This window comes from Pristiophorus japonicus, chromosome 7, assembly GCF_044704955.1.
Source record: "Pristiophorus japonicus isolate sPriJap1 chromosome 7, sPriJap1.hap1, whole genome shotgun sequence".
NCBI classification, from domain to species: domain Eukaryota; kingdom Metazoa; phylum Chordata; class Chondrichthyes; family Pristiophoridae; genus Pristiophorus; species Pristiophorus japonicus.
In genome coordinates, this window is record NC_091983.1 from 238904294 (window position 1) to 238925925 (window position 21632).

The 21632-nt window shown below is 52.3% G+C and overlaps 1 protein-coding gene across 1 annotated transcript in view; it reads left to right on the plus strand.

The window, feature by feature from the left end:
- Positions 1-21184, plus strand: part of LOC139266708 (netrin-G1-like) — a 36274-nt gene extending 15090 nt beyond the window's left edge. Inside the window, exons 2-7 of the mRNA XM_070884295.1 lie at positions 2366-3009; positions 6243-6419; positions 7656-7675; positions 11188-11355; positions 18953-19087; positions 20955-21184. Coding sequence (XP_070740396.1) covers positions 2366-3009; positions 6243-6419; positions 7656-7675; positions 11188-11355; positions 18953-19087; positions 20955-21184 — 1374 coding nt within the window. The remainder of the gene's footprint in view (positions 1-2365; positions 3010-6242; positions 6420-7655; positions 7676-11187; positions 11356-18952; positions 19088-20954) is intronic.
- The last annotated feature ends 448 nt before the right edge of the window (positions 21185-21632 follow it).

Genomic DNA, 21632 nt, shown 5'->3' on the forward strand with positions numbered 1-21632 from the left:
GACCCTGATGAGGTCCCTGTAAAAGACAGGCAGCTCCCGGAGGGTGGTCCTGACACCCCCCAAGTTCACAAACAGGAGCTGCATGTCGTAGTTGAGGTCGCGCTGCTGGCGGAAGAAATACGTCGCCAGAGCGCACCACCTAGGAGGGGGCTCGACGTAAAGGTATCTCTGCAGGGTCTGAAGACGGAAAGTCGCGAGCTGGGCGCTGACGCACACCAACGACTGACCGCCTTCCTCAAGCGGGAGACTCAAGACCGCAGCAGAGACCCAGTGCTTCCTGTTGTTCCAGAAGAAGTCCACCAGCTTCTTCTGTATTTTGGCGACAAACGCAGGGGGAGGGGTCAAAGTGACCAGCCGGTACCACAACATTGCGGCCACCAGCTGGTTTATGACTAGCGCTCGACCCCTGAAGGACAGCACTCGGAGCAGTCCTGTCCAGCGCCCTAGGCGAGCGACGACCTTGGCCTCCAGCTCCTGCCAGTTCGCCGGCCAGGCTCCCTCGTCGGGGCTAAGGTAGACTCCCAGATAGAGGAGATGGGTCATGCTCCAGGCAAAAGGCCTGAGCTCCTCCGGCAGGGAGTCCACCCGCCACTGACCCACCAGGAGTCCGGAACATTTCTCCCAGTTGATTCTGGTGGAGGATGCGGCCGAGTAAATCTCTTGGCACTCACGCATCCTCCGCAGGTCAGCGGGATCCTCTACCGCGAGGAGCACGTCATCGGCGTAAGCCGAGAGGACGACCTCCACGCCCGGCCCTTGCAGAGCCAATCCCGTCAACCTCGTCCGCAAGAGGCGCAGGAAAGGCTCCACGCAGATGGCAAGTTAGTTTGCAGGTGCAGAAGGTAATCAGGAAGGCGAATGGAATGTTGGCCTTCATTGCGCGAGGGATGGAGTACAAAAGCAGGGAGGTCATGCTGCAACTGTACAGGGTATTGGTGAGGCCGCACCTGGAGTACTGCATGCAGTTTTGGTCACCTTACTTAAGGAAGGATATACTAGCCTTGGAGGGCGTACAGAGACAATTCACTAGGCTGATTCCGGAGATGAGGGGGTTACCTTATGATGATAGATTGAGTAGACTGGATCTTTACTCATTGGAGTTCAGAAGGATGAGTGGTGATCTTTTCGAAACATTTAAAATAATGAAAGGGAGAGACAAGATAGAGGCAGAGAGGTTGTTTCCACTGGTCGGGGAGACTAGAACTAGGGGGCAGAGCCACAAAATATGGGGGAGCCAATTTAAAACCGAGTTGAGAAGGAATTTCTTTTCCCAGAGGGTTGTGAATCTGTGGAATTCTATGCCCAAGAAAGCAGTTGAGGCGAGCTCATTGAATGTATTCAAATCACAATAGATAGATTTTTAACCAATAAGGGAATTAAGGGTTATGGGGAGCGGGCGGGTAAGTGGAGCTGAGTCCACGGCCAGATCAGCCATGATCTTGTTGAATGGCGGAGCAGGCTCGAGGTGCTAGACGGCCTACTCCTGTTCCTAATTCTTATGTTCTTATGAAGTCCATGCTGACTATTCATTATTATACTTTTGCTTTCTAAATGTTCTTCTATATTCTCCTTTAGTAAGGATGCCATTATTTCTTCAACACCGATATTAAGTTGACCGGTTTTCAGTTCCCTGGACATGCTCTATCTCCCTTCTTAAATATAAATATTACGTTCCCTATCTTCCCATCCTCAGGTACGACACCTTTTTATAACTAATTATTAAATATGTGCCTCTGCTATTTTTTCCCCAGGTTCAATTCTAAAGCACAGAAGTGTTCCGTCCAGACCTGGGGTTATATTTAACCCGTGCTGTACCTGCCCTGGGCGTGTTTGATGGGACAGTGTAGAACGAGCTTTACTCTGTATCTAACCTGTCCTGTACCAGTCCTAGGAGTGTTTGATGGGACAGCTTAGAGGGAGCTTTACTCTGTATCTAACCCATGCTGTACCTGCCCTGGGAGTGCTTCAAGGGACAGTATAGAGGGAGCTTTACTCTGTATCTAACCCGAGCTGTACCTGCCATGGGAGTGTTTGATGGCACAGTGTAGAGGGAGTTTTACTCTGTATCTAACCCGTGCTGTATCTGCCCTGGGAGTGTTTGATGGGACAGTACAGATGGAGCATTACTCTGTATCTAACCCATGCTGTACCTGCCCTGGGAGTGTTTGATGGGACAGTGTACAGGGAGCTTCACTCTATATCTAACCCGTGCTGTATCTGCCCTGGGAGTGCTTCATGGGACAGTGAGAGGGAGCTTTGTTCTGTATCTAACCCGTGCTGTACCTGCCCTGGGAGTGTTTGATGGGACAGTGTAGAGGGAGCTTCACTCTGTATCTAACCCGTGTTGTTCCGTCTCTGTTTCCAGGAGAACCCGTACATGTGCAACAACGAGTGTGATGCTCACATGCCCGAGCTCGCACACCCGCCCGAGCTGATGCTGGATGATGAGGGGCGGATTCCCAACACCTTTTGGCAAAGCATCTCCTGGAGGAGTTTCCCCGAGCCCCTCCTGATCAATATCACTCTGTCCTGGGGCAAGACCATCGAGCTGACCGAGGACATAGTCATCACCTTTGAGTCGGGCCGGCCGGAGCAGATGGTCCTGGAGAAGTCTCTGGACCATGGCCGGACGTGGCAACCCTACCAGTTCTACGCGGCCGACTGCCTCACCTCCTTCGGGATGGAGCCGAGAAGCGCCCGGGATCTGAGCCCGGCCTCGGTGCTGGATATCATCTGCACGGAGCAGTACTCCAGGGGCTACGTGTGGAAGGTGGACAAGATGGTCCGCTTCGAGATCCAGGAGAGTTTTGCCCTGTTCGGGGGGCCCCGTCTCCAGGACATGGCCTCGCTGTACGGCCAGCTGGACACCACCAAGGACCTGAGGGACTTCTTCACCCTGACCGACCTGCGGGTCAGGCTGCTCCGGCCGGCCACTGGGGCCACCAGTGTTGACCAGCACAACCTCTCCAAATACTTCTACGCCATCTCCAACCTGGACATTCGTGGCCGGTGAGAGCTCCTCGCCCCTTCTGGCCAGAGTCGCTGACCCCACACTTCACACGCAGGAGGCGTCGTGTCTCATGCCAACATATGGGGCACTCACACGGCCACGTTCTGGGGCACTCACAGGACCAACATCTGGGGGTAATTCACAGGGACACCTGGGGGGGAACTCACAGGGTCAATATCTGGGGCACTCAGGGTCAACATCTGGGGGCACTCACAGGGCCAACATCTGGGGGTAACTCACAGGGGCAACATCTGGTGGTAACTCACAGGGGCAACATCTGGGGGTAACTCATAGGGACAACATCTGGTGGTAACAGGGACAACATTGTGGTTAACTCATAGGAACAACATCTGGGGGGCACTCACAGGGCTAACATCTGGGACACTCAGGGTCAACATCTGGGGGCTCACAGGCCAACATCTGGGAGGGCATTCACAGGGTCAACATCTGGCGGGGCTTAGGGTCAACATCTGGGGCACCCAATGTCACCATCCGATGGGAACTCACAGGGCAACATCTGGCGGCACGCTATCGGGGCCAACATCGGGAGCACGCTTTCTGGGTGCACATCTGGGGGCACCCACGGGGCCAACATCTGGGGGCACTACCAAGGAGAAATCTGGGACACTGTATCAAGGCAACATCTGGGGAACTCTATCAGGGCCAACATCTGGGGGATACTCTCAGTCTATCAACTTGGTGATACTCCTTCAGGGCAAATAGCTGGTGTTCCCTATCAGAGCTAACATCTGGGATACTCTATCAGGGATAACATCTGGCATGGCACTCTATCAGTTATCATCTGGAGGGCACTATATCGGAATAAACATCTGACACACAATTTCAATGAACATCTGAAGGGCAGTCTATCAGGGCCAACATCTAATTACGAGGAGGGATTACACAAACTAGGGTTGTGTTCCCGAGAATTTAGAAGGTGATTTGATTGAAGTGTTCAAGATATTAAGGGGAACTGAAAGGGTAGATACAGAGAAACTATTTCCCTGGTTGGGGATTCTGGGAGTAGGGGCATAGTCTAAAAATTAGAGCCAGACCTTTCAGGTGTCAAATTCGGAAACACTTCGACACACAAAGGGTGGTAGAAGTTTGGAACTCTCTTCCACAAACGGCAGTTGATGCTGTACCAATTGTTAATCTTAAATCTGCGATTAATAGATTTTATTAGCCAATGGTATGGGGCAAAGGTGGGTGAATGGAGTTAGGTCACAGATCAGCCATGATCTCATTGAATGGTGGAGCAGGCTCGAGGGGCTGAGTGGCCTCCTCCTGTTCCTGTGTGAACGCTGGGTAACTGGGGAGGTTTGACAGCGATAGATGGGGATCTCTCCCCTGGCCCACTGGGCACCGCCAGCTGCCCCTGTGTCGGGTGTTTGAGCTTTCCTGAATGGCCCTGCGACAGTGGGCACAGACCAGCACTTTGCCAGCTCCCCCTGCCCCTGTCGATGGGCCCATTAGCGAGCTTTCACAGTCCTGCTGGCTGACTGGCGATGAGTCAGCGAGTTCCTGCTCAGTGTTCAACCAATCGAGCAGCACGGAGCGAGCAGAGTCTGTCCCTTTACTCTCAACACTGCCGAGCTCCAGTCTGATCAGGATTCAGAGAGTGAGAGGATCACACAACACAGGGGGAGGCCATTCAGACCATCGGGCCTGTGCCGGTCTTTGAAAGAGATACCCAATTAGTCCCACTCCCCGCTCTTTCGCCATAGCCCTGCAAATCTTTCCCTTGAAGTATTTATCCAATTCCCTTCTGAAAGTTACGAATTAATCTGCTCCCACCGCCCTTTCAGGCAGCGCATTCCAGATCACAACAACTCGCTGCGTAAATAAACTCTCCTCATCTCCCCTCTGGGTCTTTTACCAATTACCTTCAACCTGTGACCTCTGGTCCCCGACCCTCCTGCCACTGGAAACAGTTGCTCCCTATTTACTCGCTCCAAGCCCTCCCTGATTTGAGGAATGATTGTGACTGAAGGCTTCCTTCGTGTTGGATCTATATTCAGTCTGGGTCAGCGAGTTCCCATTCTCCCATCACACAATCTCCGGGGCTCGGAGCCATTCCCTCATTATTCCACACTCAGCTTCTGGGAGGCTCGTTCCAGCTTTTAGCCGAGGACAATCTTCAGACACTAATTAGAGAACAGGAGCAGTAAAATGTTTACGCTGCCGTTAATGTGACTCCAAGGAACTGTCTGGGTATCTGCTTAGTTCAGCAAACAGTGCCCAGAACTGACAATTTGCTGAATGTGCAACGTACAATCTGCGGATTGTGAAGCTTCACCCTCGCAGTGAGTTAAACTGCGGCTCGATGCTGTTAGCACAGAGTCACCGAGACCAGCGTTCTCACGCTTCACGGCACAGAGACCGTCACAGCACTTTGGGCCTTTCCAAATCGCAACAACAACAACAATTTCTCATCCTTGTCTAAAAATCCCTCCTTGGCCTCTCCCACTCCCTATCTGTGTAACATCCTCCCACCCTACAGCCCTCCGAGATCTCTGCTCTCCTCCAACACCAGGAACAGCCCTCCGAGATCGCTGCTCTCCTTCAGCACCAGGAACAGCCCTCCGAGATCTCTGCTCTCCTCCAACACAGGCCTCTTGTCCATCCCCCACTCCCTTCGCCCCACCATTGGCGGCCGTGCCTTCAGCTGCCTGGGCCCTAAGCTCTGGAATTCCCTCCCTAAACATCGCCGCCTCTCCACCTCTTTCTCCTTTAAGACGCTCTTTAAAACTGACCTCTTAGACTAAGCTTTTGGTCACCTGACCTAATATCTCCTTATGTGGCTCGGCGTCAGTTTATCTGATTTATGCTCCTGTGAAGCACCTTGGGACGTTTTACTAGCTATAGGCGCTATATAAATGCAAGTTATTGTTGCAGTTGTAGATGTTGTTGTTGTTGTTGTAAAGAAATAACTTGTGAGAGGCGCTCTATAAATGCAAGCTCTTCCTTTGAGGGGCCTGGAAGGCCGGAGCTGATCAGAAACTCTCTCCTAACGTGTTCTTATTGCTGCCCAGAATCTGATCGTCAATCAGCGGAAACACACCCAGAAACTGACCCGCCGCCTGGGTTGAAAGGCAGTAAGTGGGAGAAAAATGTTGCTGTTTCCAGAGCGAAGCTGGGAAAGGGAGAGCGGACTCGCGGAACGGCCAGTCCCCAGTCTAACCCGGCTGCTCAGCTTATTTTAAACCAGCCTGCTGTTGTTTTTTGCCAGGTGTAAGTGCAACCTTCACGCCAACAACTGTATCTGGGAGAAGGGGAAGCTGAGTTGTGAGTGTGAGCACAACACGACGGGGCCGGACTGCGGGAGATGCAAGAAAGGCTTTCAAGGCCGAGCGTGGAGAGCAGGCTCGTACCTCCCAATCCCCAAAGGGACGGCCAATGTCTGTGAGTAACCAGAGCTGCTCCGGCCCGGCCCAGTGCCGGCACCAGATTCCCTTCACATTTCATTCTCAGCCCAACTCCCGCAACGTGCCAACTCCAAAATACAACCCACCCATCTTTGTCATTGTGTTCATGTGGGAACAGAGACTCACAGCGGGAAATTGGACAGAGCCAGGGACAGAGATAGGGTCCGTGCCCACAGCTCCATGCTGAGGGAGGCGGGGCGGAGTGGGGGGGGAATAGGGGGAGGGGGGTGGAGAGAGAGAGGGGGAGTGGGAGGGAGAGAGAGAGGGAGTGTGGGGGGGGCGGGGGAGAGGGAAAGGGGGGTGAGGAAGAGAGGGAATGTGAGGGAGATTGGACAGAGCCAGGGACAGAAATAGGGTCCGTGTCCATAGCTCCACACTGAGAGGGGCGGGCGGGGAGAGAGAGAGAAGGGCAGAGGGAGGGAGCGAAAAAGGGGGGAGAGAAAGAGAGATGGAGGGAGAGAGAGAGGGGTGTGTAGAGAGAGAAAGAGAGAAGTAAAGAATGAAAGAGAACAAACAGAAAGTGGGAAACAGTGAAATAGAGAATGTGAGAAAGAGGGAGAGAGAGAAGCAGAGTAAGTAACTGAGAATGAGAGATGGAAAGTAAGGGAGAAGAAAAGAGAGAGAAAAGGAAATTGAGAAAGAGAATGGAAGAGATCTGGAAAAGGAAATAAAAATGAAAGAAAGATTATCCAATTAGTCCCACTCCCCGCTCTTTCCCCATGGACCTGCAAATGTTGCCTTTTCAAGTATTTATCCTACTCCCTTTTGAAAGTTACGATTGAATCTGCTCCCACCGCCCTTTCAGGCAGCGCATTCCAGATCACAACAACTCGCTGCGTAAAAATAATCCTCATCTCCCTCTGGGTCTTTGGCCAATCACCTTCAATCTGTGTCCTTGGGTTACCCACCCTCCTGCCCCTGCAAACAGTTTCTCCTTATTCACTCCGTCAAAACCCTTCCTCATTTTGAAGCCCTCTGTCAATATAATGTCGGGGTCAGTGAGCGAGGGGGGATCGCTGGCATTATGTAGAGGGTGAGGTTGTCATAGCCGCAGGGGTTGAATTTGCTGAAACCTCACTCCGGACACCCACACATACAGAGCCAGCAGTGAGGTGCAGACTGATGTGAGAATGGAATGTTCACAGCTGGATGAACATCTGGGGAACAGCTGGGGAGGGTGAGAGGAGAATAAGCCTCTGTGTAATCAATATCTGAAGCAGATCAGGAAGTGAAGGTTGTGAGGGACATCTGTGGCCTGCTGTGTGTGGAATGTCCAGAGATCAATATCCAGATAGTGAGCTGACTGGGCAGTGGGGGAGGGGTGTGTGTGACCACTGATGCCCTTCCGTATTAACTCTGCGTACTTACACACTAATCGCACGTAGTGGGAGCGTCCCCACGTACTACTCTCACACACCTTACGGGAGCACTTTAGCAACTCTACCTGGTCTCACACAGGGCTGGTGTGAGCGCTCAGAGGATGCAGCACGCCAATCCCCCATCAGTTCCTTGTTTGTGAGTTTGAGTGACGTCGATCTGATGAACACTCCGTGTAATGGGTTGTGGTAATGTGTTTATCGATAAAGATTGTTAATCAGATGTCTCTCTAACTCTGTTTCCGTTTCCCTCTCCAGGCCTCCCTCACCCCTCCGTGGCGAGTGGCCGTAAGTATGCTCTCTGACCTGTGACTTGCTGACCCAGAGCTCATTTCTGTATTGGGAATGATCCGCTTCCCTCAAACCTCCCTTGTCGCTCAGTGAGCGAGGAACAGGTGTAGGTGTGAGCAGGGATTGAGTGTGAGCAGGGGCTGAGTGTGAACAGATGAAGGTGTGAGGCAGATTAGGTATGAACAGGGCTGGGATCGGGAGTCTGCTTGCCCGTGTATCTATGCAGTAAAGTATAATCTCCTCGAGCAGTGCAGCAGATATAAAGCAGGGAAGATGTAATATATACGACGCACATCTTAGCTGAGACGAAAATGCTTCTTAACTGTGTCTCAGTGAGAACGTTCAGTGGGAAGTGGAGGGAAGATTTGTAGAAATCCATATGGTGGTTGAGGCCGAGATCAATGGGGACCTGTTGTTATCCCAGATGCAGGAATGGGAACTGGGTGAGTGTCTCGGCCTCAATCTGTTCCCCTTTGTTCCTGGATCTTACATCAACTTGTTCCCGTTTATTTAACCCTTCGCATGCTGTCCATGTCATTCCAAACCATCCGCCATATCGCAACCCTGAACCAACACCCAGACTGACCAGGAGCAGAGTGACCATAATTTCTCACACTGACCAGGAGTGACCATAACTCCCCATACCGACCGGGAGTGACCATAACTCCCCACACTGACCAGGAGTGACCATAATTCCCCATACTGACCGGGAGTGACTATAACTTTCCACACTGACCGGGAGTGTCCTCAACTCCCCACACTGACCAGGAGCGACCGTAACTCCCCACACTGACCGGGAGTGTCCTCAACTTCCCACACTGACCAGGAGTGACCATAACTCCCCACACTGACCGGGAGTGTCCTCAACTCTCCACACTGACCAGGAGTGACCATAACTTCCCACACTGACCAGGAGTGACCATAACTCCCCACACTGACCGGGAGTGTCCTCAACTCTCCACACTGAGCAGGAGTGACCATAACTCCCCACACTGACCGGGAGTGACCATAACTCCCCACACTGACCGGGAGCGACCATAACTCTCCACACTGACCAGGAGTGACCAAAACTCCCCACACTGACCAGGAGTGACCATAACCCACCACACTGACCGAGACTGGGGGTCAATGAAACGTTACACTTTGACCCCAAACCTGCTCCTTTCTTGCCCAGGTACAGCCAGAACTGATACTCAAAACCTTCATCACCGACACAAACTGAACGAAAGACAAACTAGTTCTAATATCTGGCGAAGAATCTCCATTTTCTGCTGAATTACTGAGTGAGTTGTTGCTGTATTCAGTCACACTGAATAATAACAGGGAGACTCCGTCACATCTGGCATTACACAGTTTGCCTTTCAAACTCTCAACCCACTCGAATGTACCCCCGTAATCCCACAATAACAGCCTGTCACGGCCTCACCCCATTTAATCATCGCTCCGCGGACCAGATTCCCACTAATTATCCATCGATCCGCTTCGAGCGACAGCCCGGGCAGTGAGTAGACCCGGGGAAGTGATTGATTGATCCGACATTGGTTCCCGGTCCAGCAACGCCTCCAATTTATAATTCTCATCCTCGCGTTCAAATCCCTCCGTGGCCCCACCTCTCCCTATCAATAAAGCCTCACACCCTACAGCCCTCCCTATCTCTATAACCCCTCCCACCCTACACCCCTCCCTATCTCTATAATCCCCTCCCACCCTACAACCCTCCCTATCTCTGTAACCTTCTCCATTCCTACCGCCTTCCCAAGCCTCCAGCTGCCTGGGTCCAAAGCTTTGGAATTCCCTCCCTAAACCTCTCCATACCACCTCGCTCTGCTCCTTTAAGAATTTCCTTAAAACCTATCACTTTGACCGAGCTTTTCGTCACCTGTCCTAATATCTCCTCCCGAGTCTCGGTGTGAGTTTCTGTCTGATTGGCGGTGTAGCGGAGATGGAAATGTCCGTTTACTTGTCTCTCGGATACTCCTGCCATCCCGGACAGTGTCCACTCGATGTGTGTGCGTACAGTACTGATGTTCTGTTCAGAACGCGTTGTTCTCCAGCTGGGATTAATAATTGCTGATTTCTCCTGACACATGCAGCTGACCCAATGCTCGGTCGCACACGGCCAAGAATCTCATCACTAGCGGTCACGACCCCAGAGCAAGGTAGGAACTCTCAAACACCGCGACTGGCTCAGAGCACATGAGAAAGCAAGGATTTGCATTTATATATTGTTCCCTCAGGACTGCCCCTCCGGCAGGGCAGCAATCCCTCAGTACTGCCCCTCAAACAGTGCAGTGTTCCCTCAGTACTGTCCCTCCGACAGTGCCGCACTCCCTCAGTACTGTCCCTCTGGCAGTGCAGCAGTCTTTCAGTACGACCACTCCGGCAGTGCAGCAATCCCTCAGTAATGCCCCTCACACAGTGCAGCACTCCCTCAGTACTGCCCCTCCATCAGTGAAGCAATCCCTCAGTACTCCCCATCACACAGTGCAGCACTCCCTCAGTACTCCCCCTCACACAGTGCAGCACTCCCTCAGTACTGCCCCTCCATCAATGCAGCAATCCCTCAGTACTGTCCATCTGACAGTGCAGCGCTCTCTCAGTACTACCCCTCCGACAGTGCAGCACTCCCTCAGTACTGTCCCTCCGACAGCACAGTGCTCCCTCAGAACCGCCCTTCCGACAGTGCACCACTCCCTCAGTACTGCACTGGGAGCGTCAGTCTGGATTATGGGCTCAAATCTCTGGAATGGGACTTGAACCGATGACCTTCTGACTCCGAGGCGAACGTGCTGCCCACTGAGCCACAGTTGAAAGGCCCCTAACTTGGCAGTGCTGTGTAAAACCCGGCACAGAATCTATAACCTGGGATTGGGACCATCCATTGCCATCTGCCTGATTCAATGCAAACCGTAACTAGCCAGGAGTCTGATATTTTCCCCTCACTGCTAAAAGCCTCAGTGTTCCCTCCCTCCCTCCCATTCCAGCCATTTCCTCCCCACCTCTCATTCCTGCAGCATGTGACCCTCTCACAGTCTGCAAACTGTCTGTGTCCCATCTACACTCTCTGTCTTTTCCCTGCAAGCCTGCGAATGCTTCGGCCATTCGAACCGGTGCAGTTACCTCGAGCTGCTCACCACCGCCATTTGCGTGAGCTGTAAGCACAACACTAGAGGCCGACACTGCCAGTTATGTCGGCTGGGCTACCACCGAAACCCTTCAGCACAGCTGGACCACCACAACGTTTGCCTAGGTCAGTTCCTGTTACAATCTCTGCTCTCTCCTTCTTTCACCCTTCTGCTTTCAGCCCAAAACAAGATAAAGAAACAAAGAAAATACCTTCAATAGGGCTGAGCAAAGCACGTCGGAAATCAGCCCCTCTTTCCCCAGTGACCAGCCTCAACCCAACCTTTCCCCAGTGACTAGACCATGACCCAACCTTTCCCCAGTGACTAGACCCCGACCCAACCTTTCCCCAGTGACGAGACCCCGACCCAACCTTTCCCCAGTGACTGGACCTCGACTCAACCTTTCCCCAGTGACTAGACCCCGATCCAACCTTTCCCCAGTGACTAGACCCCGACCCAACATTTCCCCAGTGACTAGACCCCGACCCAACCTTTCCCCAGTGACTAGACACCGACCCAACCTTTCCCCAGTGACCACCCTCAATCCAACCTTTCCCCAGTGACTAGACCCCGACCCAACCTTTCCCCAGTGACTAGACCGCGACCCAACCTTTCCCCAGTGACCACCCTCAATCCAACCTTTCCCCAGTGACTAGACCCCAACCCAACCTTTCCCCAGTGACTGGACCCCGACCCAACCTTTCCCCAGTGACTAGGCCCCGACTCAACCTTTCCCCAGTGACTAGGCCCCGAGTCAACCTTTCCCCAGTGACTAGACCCCGATCCAACCTTTCCCCAGTGACTAGGCCCCGACCCAACCTTTCCCCAGTGACTCGACCCCGACCCAACCTTTCCCCAGTGACTAGACCCCGACCCAACCTTTCCCCAGTGACTCGACCCCGACCCAACCTTTCTCCTGTGACTAGACCCCGACCCAACCTTTCCCCAGTGACTAGACCCCGACCCAACCTTTCTCCAGTGACTAGACCCCGACCCAACCTTCCCCCAGTGACTAGACCCCGACCCAACCTTTCCCCAGTGACTAGGCCCCCGACCCAACCTTTCCCCAGTGACTAGACCCCGACCCAACCTTTCCCCAGTGACTAGACCCTGACCCAACCTTTCCCCAGTGACTAGACCCCAACCCAACCTTTCCCCAGTGACTAGGACCCGACTCAACCTTTCCCCAATGACTAGACTCCGACTCAACCTTTCCCCAGTGACTAGGCCCCGACTCAACCTTTCCCCAGTGACTAGACATCGACCCAACCTTTCCCCAATGACTAGGCCCCGACTCAACCTTTCCCCAATGACTAGACCCCGACTCAACATTTCCCCAGTGACTAGGCCCTGACCCAACCTTTCCCCAGTGACTAGGCCCCGGCTCAACCTTTCCCCAGTGACTAGGCCCTGACCCAACCTTTCCCCAGTGACTAGGCCCCGACTCAACATTTCCCCAGTGACTAGGCCCTGACCCAACCTTTCCCCAGTGACTAGGCCCCGGCTCAACATTTCCCCAGTGACTAGACCCCTACCCAACCTTTCCCCAGTGACTAGGCCCCGACTCAACCTTTCCCCAGTGACTAGGCCCCGACCCAACCTTTCCCCAGTAACTAGGCCCTGACCCAACCTTTCCCCAGTAACTAGGCCCCGACCCAACTTTCCCCAGTGACTAGGCCCCGACCCAACCTTTCCCCAGTGACCAGGTCCCCGACTCAACCTTTCCCCAGTGACTGGGCCCCGACCCAACCTTTCCCCAGTGACTAGGCCCCGACCCAACCTTTCCCCAGTAACTAGGCCCCGACCCAACCTTTCCCCAGTGACTAGGCCCCGACCCAACCTTTCCCCAGTGACTAGGCCCCGACCCAACCTTTCCCCAGTAACTAGGCCCCGACCCAACCTTTCCCCAGTAACTAGGCCCCGACCCAACCTTTCCCCAGTGACTAGACTCCGACCCAACCTTTCCCCAGTGACTAAACCCCGACCCAACCTTTCCCCAGTGAGTTTGCCCCAACCAGTCTTTCCCTAGTGATGAGGCCTGGCCCAGGCTTTCCCCAGCGATGAGGCCTGGCCCAGGCTTTACCTAGCGATGAGGCCTGGCCCAGGCTTTCCCTAGCGATGAGACCTGGGTCCACCCTTTCTCTGGCGATGAGGCCTGGCCCAGGCTGTGTTGAGATAAATTGAAAGCTCTGTGTTTTGACGATATAATCATTGCCTCCCTGTCTCCATTGTTTTTTAGGAATTTGTATGTTGTTTGTAATATGTCCTTACTATACAGTATAAATGCACACGAGGCCCACATTTGAGAGAAGGTCACTCTGTGACCAGTTACCTTTATTGCCAAGACCTCAAGAGACAGACGGTGGGTGGAGCTTCCCCTTTTGTACCAGGAAGTCCAGGTTAGGAGTGTCTCCCACAAGTTCGCCCCCTGTGGTCAGTGTTCTCAAGGTGTACAACTTAGGTTAGCTTAAACATGGGTCACAATGACAGTTGAATACATCACCACCCCCCCAAAGTCTTATTGGGATCACAGGTTAAGTCTCTCTGGTGGTTGATGCTCCCTTGTAAAGTGCCTGAGTTGGGGCTCCGGTTGTTGGGCGCTGGCCTGAGTGTCTGCTGTTTGCAGTGCCTCAGGCGTGTCCGGACTGCCCACAGTGACTGGGCTCTCCTCCACTTGGTTCTGGTGTTCGGTCACCTGTGGTGGAGTAAACTCTACGTAGTGTTCTTCCTCTGCTTCTTCTATGGGGTTGCTGAACCTCCTTTTAGTTTGATCCACGTGTTTGCGGCAGATTTGTTCATTGGTAAGTTTAACTACCAAAACCCTATTTCCCTCTTTGGCAATCACAGTGCCTGCAAGCCATTTGGGCCCTGCAGCGTAATTAAGGACAAAAACATGGGTCATTGACATCAATACACCTTGCCCTCGCATTCCTGTCATGGTAGTCACATTGTGACTGACGCCTGCTCTCAACAATTTCTTTCGTAGTAGGGTGTATAAGGATAACCTGGTTTTGAGCGTCCTTTTCATTAGCAGCTCTGCAGGTGGAACCCCTGTGAGCGAGTGTGGTCGGGATCTATTGGCCAACAGGAGACGTGACAAGCAGCTTTGTAGGGAACCCCCTTGGATTCTGAGCATCCCCTGTTTGATTATCTGCACTGCTCGTTCCGCCATTTGAGGCCGGCTTGAACGATGCCATTCTGACATGGTTGATTCCATTGCCTGCCATGAAGTCATGGAATTCAGTACTTGTGAAGTACAGGCCATTGTCGCTGACCAAGACGTTCGGTAGACCATGGGCGGCAAATATTGCCCATAGAATTTCTACCGTGGCAGAGGATGTGCTTCAATTTCAAATGGCACACTCAATCCATTTGGATTAAGCGTCTACAACAACCAAAAGCATTTTTCCCATGAAAGGACCTGCGTAGTCCACATGGCTTGGCGGGCCAGGACCAGGGCTATGGGGGGCTTCCCTGGCTGCGTTGCCCAGCTGAGCACATGTGTTGCATCTGCGAACACAAAGTTCCAGGTCTGCATCTATCCCTTGCTACCAAACATGTGACCTGGCAATTGCCTTCATCATGACAATGCCCGGGTGCTCATTGTGAAGTTCTCTGATAAACACCTCTCTGCCCTTCGGTGCATGTCTACTCGGTTTCCCCACAGTAGGCAATCAGCCTGAATCGAGAGTTCATCCTTGCGCCTATGAAACGGTTTAAACTCCTCAGGGCATGCCCCGTACATGGCTGCCCAGTCCCCATTCAGGACACATTTCTTAACTAAAGACAGCAGCGGGTCTTTATTTGTCCAGACCTTAATCTGATGGGCTGTCACAGGTGAGCCTTCGCTTTCGAAAGCTTCAACAGCCATGACCATCTCAGCATCATGCTCAGCTGCCCCCTCAGTGGTGGCTAGTTGGATCCTGCTGAGTGCATCGGCGCAGTTTTCAGTGCCCGGTCTGTGTCAAATTGTGTAGTCATAGGCAGCTAAGGTGAGTGCCCACCTTCGTATGCGGGCCGATGTACTCGCATTTATGGCCTTGTTGTCGGCCAAAAGGGATGTTATTGGTTTGTGATCTGTCTCCAGCTCAAATTTCCTGCCAAACAGATACTGATGCATTTTTTTTACTGCATATACACATGCTAGCGCTTCCTTTTCTACCATCCCGTAGCCCCTTTCTGCCTGGGACAGACTTATGGAGGCATAAGCTACCGGCTGTAACTGACCATTGGCATTCATATGCTGCAACACACACCCGACCCCATAGGATGACGCATCATCTGTTAAAATTAGTTTCTTACACGGGTCATATAACGTTAACAGTTTGTTAGAGCACAACAAATTGCGTGCTCCATTAAAAGCCCTTTCCTGGCTGTCCCCCCAGACCCAATCACGACCTTTGCGTAGGAGCACGTGTAGCGGCTCTAACAGCATGCTCAATTTGGGAAGAAAGTTACCAAAATAGTTCAGGAGCCCCAGGAGCAAACGCAGCTCTGTCGTGTTATGGCTCTCTGGATCGTTTCCGTTTTGGACGCAGTAGGTCTGATTCAGTCTGCTGCTACCCTCCTCCCGAGGAATTCGACCTTTGGAGCTAAGAAGGCGCACTTCGCCTTTTTCAGTCGCAACCCTACCTGGTCCAGTCTGCATAGCACCTCCTCCAAGTAGTGGAGGTGTTCTTCAATATCGTGACCCGTGATGAGCATGTTGTCTTGAAAGACCACTGTCCTTGGAATCGACTTGAGGAGGCTTTCCATATTTCGCTGAAAGATCGCGGCGGTCGAATGAATCCCGAACGGACATCTGTTATACTCAAACAACCCCTTGTGTGTCGTGATGGTGGTCAGCTTCTTTGACTCACTCGCCAGCTCCTGGGTCATGTAAGCTGAGGTCAGGTCCAATTTTGAAAAAAGTTTGCCACCGGATAGCGTCGCAAAGAGGTCCTCCACTCTCGGTAGCGGGTACTGATCTTGGAGTGATACCCGATTGATGGTGGCCTTGTAATCGCCACATATCCTGACCGACCCATCCACCTTGAGCATCGGCACGATTGGGCTCGCCCAGTCACTGAATTCGACTGGCGAGATGATGCCTTCCCTCAGCAGGCGGTCCAATTCGCATTCTATCTTTTCCCGCATCACGTACGGCACCGCTCTGGCCTTGTGGTGTACTGGCCTGGCGTCCGGGTTTATGTGAATCACTACCTTGGTCCCCATGAAAGTGCCGATGCTGGGTTGAAATATTGAGTCAAATTTGTCCAGGACCTGTGAGAATGATACTCGCTCCACAGAAGAAATTGCATTGACATCGCCCATTTCCAGTTCATGACAGCAAGCCAACTCCTCCCCAGTAGTGCGGGACCGTCCCCCGGGAAAATCCAGAGTGGCAACCTGTTCTCCGAATCTTTGTGGGCCATGGCTACCGTGGTGCTACCTAGCACCGGAATGATCTCCTTTGTATATGTCTGTAGCAGTGCGTCAATCGGCAATAATTTTGGCCTCCTGGCCTTGGACACCCACAACCTTTCGAACTGTTTGATACTCATCAGGAACTGGCTGGCCCCCGTGTCTAGCTCCATTAATACTGGGATGCCATTGAGGAGCACTTTCATCATTATCGGTGGCATCCTGGTGTATGAACTGTATATGTGCTCCACCTGAACTCGCTGAACTTCAGCTTCCAGTGATTTCCCCCAGTATTCATTTGGCTTCGTAGGGCTTACATCGGGCCCGTCCTCCTCGTACATCAACCTGGCTGCAGGATTCCTGCACATACGCGCCAAGTGACCGCTGATGTTGCAGTTTCTGCAGGTATATTGCTGATACCTGCAAGCTCTGGCTGGGTGTTTGCTTCCACACCTGCAGCATGAGCTGGAGGCTCCATTGTTGGAAACAAAAGATCCCTTACCAGTCGATCGTCTCTGACTATCGCTGTAACTGTCCTTATGCGCACCATTAACAGATATTGATGAACCCATTATTGGCCGCACATTGTCCATTGCGATGGCCTGAATCGCCGTTCAGCTAGCCATTGTCTCTGTTGAATTCCCCCTTTGGGTTCGACTGCATGCTGGGGCATGTCTGATTGCCCATGTCTGCCTCGAGAACTGTGTGCCGCGTTAACAATGTTGACTCCCTGGTCATTTGACGCATTTGAGCCAAGATTTTTGCCAAAAATCATTCTAGTCTCTTCCTCCCCTGAGATAATTGTCTGGGCTATCAGAGCCGCCACTTCCAAGGTCAAGTCTTTGGTCTCAATCAGTTTCCTGAAAACCCCAGCATGCCCGATGCCCTCAACAAAAAAGTCTCACAGCATCTCCGCTCTGCATGCATCTGGGAACTTACAGAGTGACCTTCTCTCAAGTATGGGCCTCGTGTGCATTTTTACTGTGTTGAGGTAAATTGAAAGCTCTGTGTTTTGACGATATAATCGTTGCCTCCCTGTCTCCATTGTTTTTCAGGAATTTGTATGTTGTTTGTAATATGTCCTTACTACACAGTATAAATGCACACGAGGCCCATATTTGAGAGAAGGTCACTCTGTGACCAGTTACCTTTATTACCAAGACCTCAAGAGACAGACGGTGGGTGGAACTTCCCCTTTTGTACCGGAGAGTCCAGGTTAGGAGTGTCTCCCACAAGTTCGCCCCCTGTGGTCAGTGTTCTCAAGATGTACAACTTAGGTCAGCTAATACATGGGTTACAATGACAGTTGAATACATGACAGTTTGTATTCTCGTTAAACGACCATCCTGCATCGTAGCAGCGTTGCTTTCCTCTGCTCAATGTTACCCCTCCCCCCCAGTGTCCACCAACAATCCTCTCTCTCCATTTCCTCATCTCCTCCCATTCTCCACACACACAATTACACAGAATGTGCAGCACTGAAACAGGCCATTCGGCCCAACCGCTCCATGCCGGTGTTTATGCTCCACACGAGCCTCCTCCCACCCCTCTTCATCTCACCCTATCAGCATATCCTTCTATTCCTTTCGCCCTCATGTGTTTATCTCGCTTCCCCTTAAATACATCGATACTATTCGCCTCAATCACTCCCTGTGGTAGTGAGTTCCATTCTCTGGATAAAGAAGTTTCTCCTCCATACCCTATTGGATTTATTAGTGACGATCTTATATTTTTGACCCTAGTTTTTGACTCCCCACAAGTGGAATCATCTTCTCTACGTCCACCCTATCAAACCTCTTCACAATTTTAAAGACCTCGATCAGGTCACCCCTCAGTCTTCTCTTTCCCAGCAAAGAGCCCCAGCCTGGTCAGCCTTTCCTGATAGGTACAATGTCTCAGTTCTGGTATCATCCTTGTAAATCTACTTTGTACCTTCTCCAGTGCCTCTATGTCCTTTTTATAATACGGAGACCAGAACTGTGCCCAGTGCTCCAAGTGCGGCCTAACCAAGGTTCGATACAAGTTTAACATCACTTCTGTGCTTGTGCATTCTATCCTCTATTGATGAACCTGGTTTGTTTTTTCTGGCCTTGTTAACCTGCGTTAATTCTGTGCAGTCGCCCCAGGGAGTGGAACACGGGCCGTGTGCAGTCAGTGTGTGGAGGATTGAAGCTGTTTGTAAAGTGTTGGAGACTTGTTTCACCCCCACAGTCTGAGGCTCCCTTGTCCTGGCTCGCACTCATTCCTGTCGCTGAGATTGTGTCGCTGTATTTATTGGGAACAGCCGTGTGCAGTGTGTGTGTTGTCTTGTTTCTGCAGACTGTGAGTGTCACCCTGATGGCTCGCTCCACTATCGCTGTAATGCCACGGGATATTGTGACTGTAAGGAGGGGGCGACCGGGCCCAAGTGTGATAGGTGCCTGCCCAGATATTACTGGCACAGGGGCTGTCGAGGTAAGTAACCGTTCCAGCACCAGCCCCTCCCCTCACTCCGCCCCGGCTTCTGGGTGTCAGGGTCAGCAGAGTATCCGATAGCAGAGGTACCGTGGGGGGAAACACAGAGGCTTTTAGTGAGTGAATCCCCCTGGACTCTCCCATCACCTGCCACACAATTAGTGGCACAGCTCCTCGCAAAGGGAGGCCTGGAGTTCAGTGAGGGCGGGTCATAGAATCAGACAGCACAGAAGGAGGCCATTCGGCCCATCGGGCCTGTGTTGGCTCTTTGAAAGAGCGATCCAATTACTCCCACTCCCTGCTCTTTCCCAATAGACCTGCACATCTTTCCTTTTCAAATATTTAACCAATTCCCTTTTGAAAGTTACGATTGAATCTGCTCCCACCGCCCTTTCAGGCAGCGCATTCCAGATCACAACAACTCGCTGCGTAAATAAATTCTCCCTATCTCCCCTCTGGTCCTTTGCCAATTACCTTCAACCTGTGACCTCTGGTCCCTGACCCTCCTGCCCCTGGAAACAGCTTCTACTTATTTACTCGATCAAAAACCTTTCATAATTGTGAACACCACTATTAAATCTCCCTTTAACCTTCTCTGCTCGAAGGAGAAGAATCCCAGCTTTTCCAGTCTCCCTCATAACTGAAGTCCCACATTCCCAGTATCATTCCTGTAAATCTTCTCTGCTCCGTCTCCAAGGCCTTGACATCCTTCCTAATGTGCCCAGAATGAGACAGAATAATTGGACACAGAATTTAATCCTCAGTTTCTGCCTCAATATTTAATCCCATCCTAACTTGCACCAAGTCCCGTTCACCCATCCCACCTGTGCTCGCTGATCCTCATTGGCTCCCAGTCTGGCAATGCCTCGAATTTAAAATTCTCATGTTTGTGTTCAAATCCCTCCATGGCCTCATACCTCCCTATCTCTGTAATCCCCTCCACCCGACACCCCTCCCTATCTCTGTAATCCCCTCCACCCGACACCCCTCCCTATCTCTGTAATCTCCTCCACCCGACACTTCTCCCTATCTCTGTAACCTCCTCCCACCCTACACCCCTCCCTATCTCTGCAACCCTCTCCAGCCCTACACCCCTCCCTATCTCTGTACCCACCTCCAGCCCTACACCCCTCGCTATCTCTGTAACCCCCTCCAGCCCTACACTCCTTCCTATCTCTGGAACCCCCTCCAGCATTAAACCCCTCCCTATCTCTGTAACCCCCTCCAGCCCTACGCCCCTCCCTATCTCTGTAATCCCCTCCAGCCCTACATCCATCCCTATTTCTGTAACCTCCTCCAGCCCTACACCCCTCCCTATCTCTGTAATCCCTCCAGCCCTACATCCCTCCCTATAACCTACTGCAGCTCGACACCCCTCCCTATCTCTGTAATCTGCTTCAGCCCTACACCCCTCCCTATCTCTGTAACCTCATCCAGCCTCATAACCCTCCCTATCTCTGTAAACCCCTCCAGCCAAATAACCCTCCACAAACTCTGTGCTCTTCCAGTTCTGTCCTCTTGCATATTCCCGACTCTAATCGCTCAACCATTGGCGGCCGTGTCTTCAGCTGCCTGGGCCCGAAGCTCTGGATTTCACTCCCTGAACCTCTCCACCTCTCGCTCCTCCTATAAGACCATCCTTAAACCCGACTTTTTGGGCCAAGCTTTTGGTCCCCTGTCCTAATATCTCCTTTTGTGTCTCGGTGTTAAATTTTGTCTGATAACCTGTGAAGCACCTTGGGACGTTTTATTACATTTAAGACGCTATATAAATGCAAGTTGTTGTAAAAGTGAGAGAGAGTTGGAACAATCTGTAACGTGGGAGAGTTTCTATGACCTGACCTTTCTTTTCTCTGACCTCTTGCAGCGGGCGTGTGCGATAACTTTCTGACGCGGTGTGAGAACGGAGGAGTGTGTGAGGACAATGGGAGGTGTGTGTGCCCCGCTCCCTACACCGGGCTCCTGTGTGAGAAAGGCCAGTGTAGGGAGGAAGTGGGAGGGTGTGTCTCCCAATCCCCGCGGGACCCCACCTTACACCGGGTGCTGCTGTCGCTGACTGCGCTGCTAACCACCGCTAATGGCCGCCCGCCGCTCTGACCGGCTTCCAGCGCCATGGCCGCTCACGGGAAGGTGCGAAGAGCGTAGGAGTATCCAGCGTTTACTGCGTCGCCGGTAAAACACGCTCCCCTCCCCCGCCCCCAACCCTGGGAAAGGCAAAGTGGAACCGAGGCCGGAGCCCACCCAGCCCGACTGGACGTGAGAGGCCGGACGGAATGGGCAGTCAGTGGGGACTGGACTCTCGGACTCCCCGCGGGGCCCAGGCAGCTGCTAATATTCATTCTGTAATCGCTAGCCGCTCGGCCCATGTCCAGCTTTGGGACAAAGAAAGAAAGAAAGGACTTGCATTTCTACATCGCGTTTCACCCCCTCAGGACGGCCCAAAGCGCCTCACAGACAATGAAGGACTTTCTCAACAAACAGCAATGTGATAATGACCAGACAACCTGTTTTACTGATGTTGGTCAAGGGATAAATATTGGCCAGG